The sequence below is a fragment of the Cupressus sempervirens genome, chromosome 6, assembly GCF_028749045.1.
Source record: "Cupressus sempervirens isolate cs-2001-9-10 chromosome 6, ASM2874904v1, whole genome shotgun sequence".
In the NCBI taxonomy this organism is placed as follows: Eukaryota; Viridiplantae; Streptophyta; class Pinopsida; order Cupressales; family Cupressaceae; genus Cupressus; species Cupressus sempervirens.
The window spans coordinates 363,745,589-363,758,191 of record NC_143123.1 but is presented as its reverse complement, the minus strand read 5'-3'; the positions used below and the strand labels follow the sequence as shown (position 1 = coordinate 363,758,191).

General features: G+C 37.7%; 1 protein-coding gene across 5 annotated transcripts in view; it reads right to left on the bottom strand.

The window, feature by feature from the left end:
• LOC149552590 (zinc ion binding protein) overlaps nt 1–12,603 on the bottom strand; it is a 284,033-nt gene that overhangs the window by 190,652 nt on the left and 80,778 nt on the right. For all 5 annotated transcript variants that reach the window (XM_089788186.1, XM_089788188.1, XM_089788184.1 and 2 more), the window contains exon 13: nt 4,476–4,535. In XM_089788186.1, the coding sequence (XP_089644312.1) occupies nt 4,476–4,535 (60 nt within the window). The remainder of the gene's footprint in view (nt 1–4,475; nt 4,536–12,603) is intronic.

The window sequence follows — 12,603 nt, the reverse complement described above, 5'->3', positions numbered from 1 at the left end:
ACATATTTCAAATATATACAAGTCAAAGAAAGCTTCATGTTAGAACTGCATAACTATAGAGATTTCAATCAGGTAAAGCACTCCAGTTTCCACTCTATTATAAGCAGAATCACACAGTTAATACATGATTTTAGAGTCATGCATCAGAGACTGAAATATTTCACATGAGCAGATATATATATCCAAGTTTATGCATAGCTTTAAGGACATTATTCAGAACAAACAATCGATTTTTTATTAGAATCAACACCATTTGTAATATCCTACTAGATATTTTTCCCAATTTTCTCACCAACAACTTTCAAAATGTAGCAGAAATTTTTATGGAAATAAAAATCAGCAAATAACCAGAAAAACACTCATTAAAATACTCCAGAATTTATTATTACATTATAAACCAGCAATACAATAACATGAATAACATCCAATCAAATCTTAAATACAGTGTCAACAGTCGGAATGGAAAGAAACTGCGAAATACACATGTAACCTTATATGTGAATTCTGATGTGAATCCACCACAATTGATGAATTGGGGTTGCATCCAATCCACCCAAGAAGCCTGAAGTGTTCCGTCCTCAAGTTCTAAAAATTGAAAGCAACAAGCTTCTCCTCTCTCAAAGAGAAATTTAAAACAATATCCAAATCCAAGCATACCCAAAATGAACTCCCCATTCCTCTTTTTAAAACACAACCTGTGACTCTTCAACATCCCTATTCCTGTCCTTGTCTTCTTGCCGATTCCGTCCCTTATTTACCCTTTTTATAATGTCAAATTGACTGTAATCATTATGCACTGAGTCCTCCATAAGTCAATATTAACATATATTTGGGTTGGCCTATTAATTCTCTAATGTCCAAGAGAAGGGGACATTATAGTCCTCCCTCCTTGAGATTGCTCAACCTCAAGCAATCATGAGTCTCTGAACCAATAGTAGGATCCCATATCAATTTGATGCTCTGATACAACTGTAATATCCTACTAGACATTTTTCCAAATTTTCTCACCAACAATTTTCAAAATGTACTAGATATTTTTACGCAAATAAAAACCAGCAATACAATAACATGAATAACATCCAATCCAATCCTAAATACAGTGCCAATAGTCAAGCTGGAAAGAAACCATGAAATGCACCCGTAACCTCAAATGTGAATTCTGATGTCAATCCACCACAGTTGATGAATCGAGTCTATGTCCAATCTACCCAAGAAACCTGAAGGGTTCCATTCTCAGGTTCTGAAAATTGAAAGCAACAAGCTTTCACTCTTTCACTCTCTCAAAGAGAAATCAAAAAACAATGTCCAAATCCAAGCATGCCCAAAATGAACTCCCCATTCCTCTTTTAAGGACCCAACCCATGACTCTTCAGCTTCTCCATTCTTGTCCTTGCTTTCTTGCCAATTTTGTCTTTTACTAACCCCTTTTATAAAATTAAATTATCTTTAACAATTCTGCATTAAGTACTTCACAAATCAATATTAATATATATGTGGGTTGGCCTATTAATTCTCTAATGTCCCAGAAATGGGACAATACATCATTTACTTGAGCATACAATTTAGACTCTATATAAAAAATTCAATGGGACATTAAAGTGGTATATTTTTTGGCTTCAATACTAGTGTCAGTACTGCATCTTTTGAACAATCTTTTGTTATTTGAGGTGAATGAATAGAGAAATAAAGAAAAGCACAAAAGAAGAGAAGTGTAGAAGTTGATTCTACCTAAATTTCGCACAGACCTGGGTTCGAGCTGAACGTCTTCAAACTATGCATCTTCTTGGGCTTCTTGATGTTTTCACAATAGATGCATATATTACCAGAGTGTCTGCAGTGCCACAATAGAGTCTCTCTCCAGACTCTAGATGTGTTGAATACAATGCATCCGACAATTGATCAAGGTCACTATGAATTTGCAATGGTAGATCTCACTTCAGTCCACAGTGAATACTAAGGAAAGTCTATTTAGAATTGTTCACCGTGGATACTATGTGAAGGACGTCATATTAAAGGTAAAGCTACAAGTTATTGTGAACGTCTATGTGAAGGACGTCATATTAAAGGTAAAGCTACAAGTTATTGTGAACGTCTCTGTGCTTTGATTAATTGTCAAAGAATATTATGGAATACTCTCTACAATATATGGTATAAATTGTTAGCTGCTTACAATGGAGGACTGTGAGAAGTAGCATAATAAACTCATCATCCAACTTAATGAATTCATCATCCCACAGACCGACTGTAAGACTAATACTCATAAAGAAGAAAGAAGTGGATTACCTCAAGAAGGATGTTGATGAGCGGCTTCTCTAGAATAATGAATTAAGTATTCTCTCTTGAGTACAACTGTGTATAGATTTTGTAGTTAGTCTCTTATATGTATCCTTGTACGTACTATAGGAGTCATGTTCCTTGTTATGCTCTTGTTCTTGTTTTCTGGCCCCTGAGGATGATCTTGCAGGAAAGGAATGGTACATTAGGAATAGGGTGGAGCCATTAGGGATTATGAAATCAAGTTGAGACAAAGGGGGCCCTTCCATTAAGAGGGAGTAGACTACGAGGAAATTTTATTCAAATCTCAAGATGGTCATATGATTGTCTAGTCAAGGATCTTGATCATATTAGTTCAGAGGGAGCAGACCGTGTTGAGATGGTTACTCTAGTGACCAATAAACTATAGCAATAAGAGGACTATGATTCTTATGTTCCATGTATGCAGGCTAGAAGGGTTTTATGTAGATATCTAGGTCACTGATACTCGTTGACTCAAGGGGCATTTAAGAAAAGAGCTTGATGCAGGCTAAAGAATAAATACATGACTTGTTGTCATTAGGTTAGAAGGTTAATATCAAAATTTAAGGGAGTCTGACAATTCATCGGAAGCAATCTTGAATGAGGTCAAAAGCTTGATATCTGATTCATGAGTTCTTCTCTGCGAGAGAAAAGTTTGAGGTGCAAGCCCTTATTCCACCCTCTAATATTTTTCATAGTGGATGTCATGTGTGTGACACCATGATAACACTATGTGAGACAATATGCGGTAATTTCCCTTATACGTGTGATATGAATATCCTTATGAGGTGACAATCTCACAATGATAACACACTTGTACACTATTACCTTCATTGTGAGGCGACGATCTCACAATGATGGTTGAGAAATTCATTATGGTGGGTAGCACATGTGGTGGTACCCAAGGATATGTCATGATGGTAGATATCATAAATCCATTATGGAGGATAACACATATAGTGGTGTGCAAGGACATAATGGTAGATATCTTAAAACCCTTTGAAGTGGATAGTGCATATGGCGATATCTAAGTTGTGCCCTCAAGGTAAATATCTTAAAAACTTTAAGGTGGATAGTACATACGGCAATATCCAAGTTGTGCCCTCAAGGTAAATATCACATATGGGGATCCAAGTTGTGCATTGAAGGTAAATATGTTAAATCCTTTAAGGTGGATAGCGCATATAGTGATATCCAAGTTGTGCCCTAAAGGTAAATATATTGAGCCCATTATGGAGGATAGCGCATATGATGGTATCCAAGGACATAATGAAAGGTATCTTAAAACCCTTTATAGTTAATACAACATATGATGGCATTCAAGGAAATGCCCTAAAGGTAAAACTTTATAAATCAATAATGATAAATATTACATATGGATATGTCATATGAACATATCTAAAACTCATTGTGATATTTATGATAAACCTTGATAATATAGATGTCTCCTTAGCTAAGAGGGAGTGTTGAAGTTAGCTTCAAGAGGCTTTTATATCATATTCACAATGATGTCTCAAATAATGCTTTGTATTACTTGAGCATTGACTAACTAATTACATTAATTATTCATTATGGCATAACCTAAAATTGATTCCCTCCAGCTAAGAGGCAATGTTGAAGATATGATTAGGACGAACTATAAGTTATCAAAGATTCCTCCCTATCTAAGGGGGCATTTTGATGCTATTGTAGCTATGGTCAGATTCTTTAAAGCCAATATAGATAACATAAATGGTTGTTACAAAATAATTATATTATCACAATAATATAATTATATTGATGACATTATTATTGTGATATAATTATTTGTGTGATAATATAATTGATATTATATTATTATAATATTATATTATATTATATAATAGACTTATTATATTATATAATAATATAATTACTATATTATATATAAAGGGAAGCGTGGTGACACTTGGTGAAGGGTCACCAACAATAAGTGTAAAAGAAAGAAATAATTCTTCATCTTTGATAAGCTGAAGAAAATATATACAATTAGATTATACTTGTAGAAAATAGCAAAAAGCATAATGAACATAAATATATGCAAAATGCCCAGAAGTTTATTCCACTCCTTTTTACATTCACTTAATTAAAGTTGTGCAAACATTTTATTCCCAGAATTATTTACAGAGAAAGAAAAAGTGAAAAAATGCAAATATTGTTACCTGTTCACCTGCAGCAACGAATTTTAACGCAACTTCCTCAAATGACACGATATAATATGTCTGCAAGACATAATCGTCGGTTATTGCAGGTTTCATTGCTAAAAACTAATACTCAAAAAATGAGGAGGCATCAGATGGTAACAAATATAAGCATATAAAAATTAGAGCACAGCATCAACAGCCAACATCATAAGTGAAAATATATTGAGTCTTTCACAAGGATATCGCACACCAAATCTAGTATAGATGTCTATCTTCGTTTTCCCTATGAAACAAATAAATTAAAACATTGTTAGACACCATTACAAATATGATCCACTCTCCACTTTCTCTTCTGAAAGCACTATTCTTAAGTACTAACAAACTTAATACAAGCATCACAAATGGATTAGAATATTAATTTGTTCTTGAAATCTATGGAGACATGTCATGATGATAACCCAGGTTCCTGTCTATTAGCTAGGCAGCACATGTTACGATGGATTTGAAAATGAAGAGTAAACCCTAGATAAGGCTGGACACAAATATCAAAAGACTTTGAAAGATCATATACACACTGAATGAAGCTGCCTACTGCTAGCCTAAGATTGCTAATTGTCTCACTGTGTGAGTATTTACCAAACAAAACAATATTGAAAAGTCTAATAAAAATTAGGAAATAAATTGCAATTAATTTACAAACTTTTCATTGTAATTTTTACCAAATATGTATATAAAAAACACCAAACAGCTGTAGCACTTGAGTCATACACGTCTAGTAAGTTCAAAATGAATCTATGAGACCAAGAAAGTGGCCACAAAGTTCACCAGGATACTTGAGAAATTGATGGTAACATGTTTCATCACCATCAGCATTTCAAGCAAATTTATAATCATTCATCTTTGAGAGTTCATTTGGTTTGTAGACTCTACTCCTGAAATTTTTTTATTAATTTAAGCTTATCAAGATACTTTACGAGCTCATGAATTAAGGCATGATTATACAACTCCCCAAAATCCTAAAATATCAAAGGATCTTATTCTAGTTAGATTCAGTATTCTCATATTGAATAGTTGCAGTTTTATTTAGAGGCTGGAAAAATAATGCATGAACTATTGTAAAAATGCTTAGAATTGATCCAACTCACATGAATTGTGTTGATGACTGAATCAATGAAAAAGATTGCAAAGAGCTTCATCATCTATTCCAAAAAAATTTAAATGTGACTAAGTTTGAATAAAACAAATTTTATTTTTGACAGTTCTTATTTTGGTAATATAAATATATAAGTTTTATTATTTCTATCATATATAAATTAAAAATTAAAGTCGGATCTTAATATAAAATATAAATTCAATAGACAATTAAACTTCATAAATTAAATAAGTTCAGAAAAAAATCTAAAAGCCAAAAATTCATAAATGTAACAAAAATTAAATATTCCCATTAAAAAACACAATCTAACTTAATGAATAGGGCCAAAACCAAGTTGTCAAGGCCATCTACCTTATTATGAAGCAGGCTAAGAAAGTATGCTGCAACCAATATGAAAGAAGCACATCAGTAATGTTGATAGTTTCAATCAGGAACCCTTCTGATTGCAAACAGGAGTAAGAACAAATGGCAATGATTGTAAGATAGAAAATAAAAACCAGAAGATTTTTCTATCGGGCACTCATGCCTCTGACAATCAAACAACTTCAGCAGACATCCAGACTCTTAACTGTGGGCAATCGCTGAATTTGAAAGAATTAAGAAGAAATATGACCAGCTGTATGACTTAGGAACTAATCAACCAATGTATATGATTAATTCAATCAATTCCACTCAGGTAACAAACCAGATAAAATTATGAGTATCAAAACAACAAAGAAATTGCAAATGATGATAGCACTGACCAATTAGTCCCATGTACCCACTCTGGAAGCGTAACTACTCCCATAGTAGAATGCAACTCCCAAGACAAACAGTTAAGCCACCAAACCTGTACTGCCAACATTATATACATAACATACCTCCTCTAGGGAAACTCGGGGTGTCGGGAGGGGTGGTGGGGGCACTCCTCTTCAATCAGAAGAACCCCAACTGGTTCTAACTTCACCACTGTAATATCCACTGCTATTCCTGGTGGAAATTTGAATCTCAACGAATATTGTCAAACACTTTACGTACAAGTCTGAACTTACTGCTCTTTGTCTCAGTGTGTTTGTCTTGTTTTGATGATTGCAAATGGTGTTATAATGCTGGGTAATGAATACTAAGAAACTAACTATATGCCAATGATGCAAAGAAAAACCTTTTTGAACCTCCCAAATCCAGATTAATTATACTAGTGCAAATCAACACTGACAGATAATTGAAATTTTGTCATACACTTGTCATGAAAGCTAATATGCTGATTATGAGCAGTACAGATATGAACATTACATCAAACATTTGGTGTACAACTTATCTCTCCTCGTTGATAAGCCAACCTTATCAATGACTAAGCAATTCAGAACAATCCTGAAAGAACAGTAACAATTATAGGTTAGCAAATGAAGATCTGAAGTTAACATAACCTTACCAGGCCGTACAGCTCATACTGTCAGCAACAGCAATATAGTGCATGCAATTAGCCTGCAACTCAAAACAGAATTTTGCCCTGGACCATAATGACGAATCTGATGCAATTACCTAGTTCAGACTGAACAGAAAACTTTCCCAGTTTCCTAATGCAGGTCTGATAATAATTTCTGGCTGCCCTGGAAGTTGTACATCTAGTGAACAGAGCCTGCAGATGTAGAAATAAGGAGCTATCTCTGACCTGATCTGCAGACATCTCCTAATACCTACAGACAATGATGCCTACAAACCCAAATCACTCTGCAGATTCTGAAGACCACAAATGATATAGCCTCTGTTACCATGCCCTCTACTGCTGGCCACTTATTCTCATCTGCTGCTGATCCTCTCTGAATTTCAACCAACAATCAATCAAATTCTTCAAATTAGGGCTCAGTAATGACCCCAGGATGAAGCCATCTCTCAATTAAACAATATTGTTGAATCTTTCACCAACCTAAAGGGCCAGAAACTCGAAAGATTCACAATCCTCCAATCAGTTGCTAAGGATATCAGATTTTCATTTCCAATATAGACCGATGCATAACAAAGCTAGAGCTAACAAATTAATGAAATAAGCATAACTAAGACTTATTTCAGATTCCAAAAACGTTTCAGATTTATTCAAAACATCAACAATTACAAATCGGATATAAAATAACATAGAAGACCATCAGTACAGTGCCATGTGTGTACCTGGTCTCTATTCTTTGATGATATTGTCCATTAAGCACAACAGCAGCAAGTACAGGCCCCTTAGCATCTCTACCTAGCTGTTTGCAGCTCTATATGGCAACCTCAAAACTGATCTCAGATTTTATAAACATAATGCGGCCCTGTATAACACCATTCTAGGTGACTGCAGACTTAGGCACCTTGCTGGAAATGTTTTTCTGAGTGTTACAAACTTACAACCCTCTCCAAACAAGTACAGCAGTATCCAGATGGCTTCCCAAACAGTACAGCACTCCCAATTAGTCACATTTAACCCAGTCATGCTAAATACAGCATTTAGTTGTTTCCTTCAGCTTGTATATTGCACACAAATAGCACGACCTTTAGATTCCTTACTTCTGAAGCTAAAAATCAAACCTCCAAGTAGCTAGCAATCTCATTCAAATGCAAATAACATGTTTCACAAACAATCTGATTTAACTTCAGCTCCACAAGTCCTCCTAAGTGTATCTTTCAACAGCAAGAAGATTGTTAGCACACAAGGACTTCGTCCTCCAAGCCCTGAGAGAATAATCTTCACAAATTTTCCAATTCCATCCAATATCCAAGCATGCTGAACGCGAGCACTTCAATCTCTTATAAAACACTTTCTTAGGGTTTTTCCACTCATCTTCAGTCTGGGACAAACAAAATCACTTTTCTGACATTTCTTATAATTTCGGGATTTTGCTTTTTCGCCTCTGTTTACTCGTGATTACTTTTTCAGCCCTTATTTTATCACAATTGTTTTCCCTTTAATAATTTCATGCCATGTGACATGATTTTCCTTATGTTCCCACTAACTTTCAATTATGTTCCCACTTCCGACCCCGCTGCTGCTGGACATTCCTCTCTCTGATCAACTTGGCATTTCGGACATTACCTTGGATAGATGCTGGTTTGGTGCGGGGGGCATCCTTTTTATCAGATTCTTCTCTTTTCTAGATAGGCTTCGTGCCCTTAGAGCGAAAAGAAAGTTATTCTCTCTCCCCTCTAAAATTTATCTAGACGAAGATCTTACTAAGGCACAGGTTACAGAACTCAAATAGGCTTGAGGTATTGTGGCAGAGGCTAGGCGTGCTGGAAAATGAGTTGTTATTAGGAATCTTAGAGCGGTGGTTCGTGATTCTCCTCCTGTTGGTTGGGTAGAGAGGCGAACCTCCAAATCGGTGTGATGGTCCCAACAGCAATCTGACAAGAGGAGACCTTCTTCTCTTCTTGTCAACTGCTGGAATAGTAATGGCTCTTTATCGTCATTACCCGATCTTTTTCAGGATGTGGTGGGGTCCTCAGATATTTTGGCCATTACTGAGACTCATGAGAGCCCTAGGCGCCCTCTTCCAGGTTATCATGGTTATCAATGGCTATCAATGTGCAGGGATGAGGTTCGGACTTCTGGTGGGGTCCGTGGGTCTGGAGGTGTTGCTTGTTTGGTTCGAGATGATATCTTTAGTGTTGCTTATGTTGTTCACTCTGATGCCTATGCTAGATTTATGTGGGTCTGGATTGGTGGCGAAAATATCGACAAAGAGATATTTTTATTGCTGTTTGTTATTTTCCTCCGACCTCCTCTCCCTATGCCATTCATGACTCGGATAATGGAGATCCCTATTTTGACCTTCAAGAGAGTATTCTTGGAGACTTCAATGCTCGAACCAAGGATCGTCAGATCCCTTTACATGATCGTGGCTCTGATTCGAACTGCACTTCTGAGTTAGATCCGACTACTATGGGCCTACAACGCACCTTAGAGGATGTTCTTGGGCTGTTCTCTGTTTATGGTCACCACCTCCTCCAGCTCTGTGAGTCTTCTGGGTTGTTGATTCTGAACGGTTTATCCTTCCTTCCTGGATCGGACCTCTTTACCTGTTGGCCGCATTGTGGTGGTGCGAGTGTTGTTGACTATGTCATTTCCTCTCATTCTTTCATTTCTTCCATTCCCAGTTTCACCATTTTGCGTCTCCCCTTGGCTGATCATGCTCTTCTTAGCATTTCTATTTGCGTTTCACCCCATCCATCTCCGCCTTTTCTCTGCCTGGCTGGTACCATCTCCCTTCCTACTCGCTTTCATTACCTTGAGAGTGATGGTGAGCTTTTTAAGTATCACCTTAGGAGACTTCTGTCACCCGCAAGCTTTAATGAGTCACTTGCTGCTTCGGACATGTTTGATTCGCTTGCCTCTACCATATGGGATTCTGCTCTCCTTTCTATTCCCCATCGTTCCCCTCTCTCTCAAAGCTAATTGTCGGAATACCTATCCTATGAATAAATGGTTTGATGCTGAGTGCAAAGCTTTCCATCGCTCTGTTCATGTCGCCTTTGAGGCTCAGTCTCCTGCCTTTACCCATCTGCGCCTTTTGTACCTCTGTTTTCTTCGTCGTAAGAAACGTTCCTTTGCCTCCATTCAGTGCAGAACCCTTTGCTCCATGCTTATTCAGAATCTCCAGATCTTCTGGTGTACCCTTTTCCCTCGTTCCCCCTCGTCCTCCACTCTCAACTATCACTCTCTGACCTCCCATATCACTACGCTTTACGACATTCCTAGGCAACCTCCTCTCCACTCCACTCCACCTCCTCACTGCCACTTGTTCACCTATTCTAGTATTATGGAGGCCATCAGATCTTTGAGATGCAGCAGAGTAGTAGATGAAGGGGGTTTCCAGACAGAACTTTTCAAACTTGGTGCTTCAATTCTTGGATCTTACCTTCCTACACTCTTTAATAGAGTGGTCTGCACTAGGTTCCCTAATTCCTAGTCTAGACATGTGGTTTACCCTATTCACAAGTCTGAGCCTGCTTCTGATCCGAGTAATTACAAAACTATTATGATAGGTCATACTTTTGCCAAACTTTATGCCACTGCTCTAAACACCATGTTATCTAGTGAGCTTGATAGACAGGGTTGTAGGGCTATAGGACAGGCTGGTTTTTGGGCAAACTAGACGATGGATCATGTTTTTACACTACGGGCTATCATTGAAGAGGCTAGACAGTGGTCTCAGAAGGTCTATTGTTGTTTTGTGGACTTCCATAAGGCTTTCGATTCCGTTCCTAGGTTGGCTTTATTTCAGCAACTTCAAGAGATTGGGATCTCAGATATGTTACAGACTGTTATTATGAGGCTTTGAGAAGGTAACTGGTAGGCTCAGGACTCCGGAGGACTTTTCTAATCCGATTCAGAGCACCATTCGAGTGAAGCAGGGTTGTCCTCTTTCTCCTACACTGTTTGGTTTGTATATTGATGAGTTGGAGGATTTCCTTATGAAATCCTCTCAACCGGGAGATGGGTGTTATTTGCATCAAGTTTTGATCTGTATTCTCCTCTTTGTTGATGATGTAGTTCTCTTGGCTTCTTCTCCTGACAGCTTACAAAAACTCCTTGATGGTCTGGCTTCTTTTTGTGCTCAGCGGCAGCTTGTGGTCAACTTGTCTAAGACACGGGTTATGGTCTTTAATTGTTTAAAGACCTCTCATCTTCATTTCTTCTTTTAGGGGCAGGAGGTTGAGATTACTCCCTCTTATATGTATCTTCGTGGGAAGTTCTTGGGACCACGTTTCAGTTTGAGACCTACTATTCAGTCCAGAGTCAGTAAGGGTATGGGTTCCCTAGCTTTGTTGGAGAGACAATGCTTCAGGCATCATTTTCAGGATATTTCGTCCAAGTTGTCCCTTTTCGACTCCTTGGTTCGTCCAACAGTTCTCTATGGTTCTCTGGTTTGGGGACCTTCTCTTATTGTTTCTGATTGGGCTTCTATTGAGCAGGTTCAAACGCTATTGTTGCGACATATCATTAGGTGTCACAGACTCACCCCTCACAGCATTGTCTTGGCTGAGTTTGGTGCTCATCCTCTCAAACTTGTCATTTTTGACTTGATTTGGTTTCTTCATCGGCTTCGAGGTTTTATGGAGACATGTGTTGACCAGCATAGATACTCTCAATTGGCATACTATTCTTCAGTGGAGATTATGAGATCCGACACTTCTGCTAGGTCTTGATGCTAGTACGCTCAGGCCAACTCTTTGTTGGGTTTGATCGAGATTGAGATTGATCGTCTTCCTCCTTATCAGCTTTCGTTGGATGCTCCTGCTCATCTTCTCCCCTCACATCAGGAGTTGAATGAGCATGTCAAACAAGATATTTATAGACAATACATTACCACTACTTGGTGTCATCCCCCGGGTGGTCTGCGACCTAAGATGGCCTTCTATGTTGAGCATTTTTTAGATATTCAGGATGGTATTGTTGTTCGCCCTGCTTATCTTGATCAGCGCTGGAATCATGCCTTACGGTTCTCTTTAGGCTCATTTAGAGTTGGTTCTCATCGCCTCAAGGCTCAGGCTGACCACCATATGGATCAGGCTGATCGGTTATGTTAGTTATGTACTCTAATGGAGGTTGAGACTGAGATTCACTTTCATATTTCGTTGTCCTCTTTACTATGAGATCAAAGGGAGATTTTATTACCTTTTCAAAGATTGTTCTTCTCTCTTGATGTTCTTCAGCTATATTGATCAGCGGTGTCTTGCACTTTATCTTCAAGAGGCCACTATCTTCGAGAGAATACCCTGCAGTCCTTTCCTCAGGGACATACTTCTGATCAGCTCATTACCACCTTTTTCTCTCCCTTGTCTCCTCCATGGGTTTGAAAAGGCCTTCCACTACTTCTCATTCCAGATTAGTCAGACATTGTACCAGTTGCTCCAGGCAACAACAATCCTATAGCAGTTCTTCACGACATCTGAAGGCTATGGATTGTCCACAGATGTTCCTCTCTATTACTGATTTCTTTGTGGCAAGGAAGGACCTTTAGTCCTTAACTTGTCTTTCTT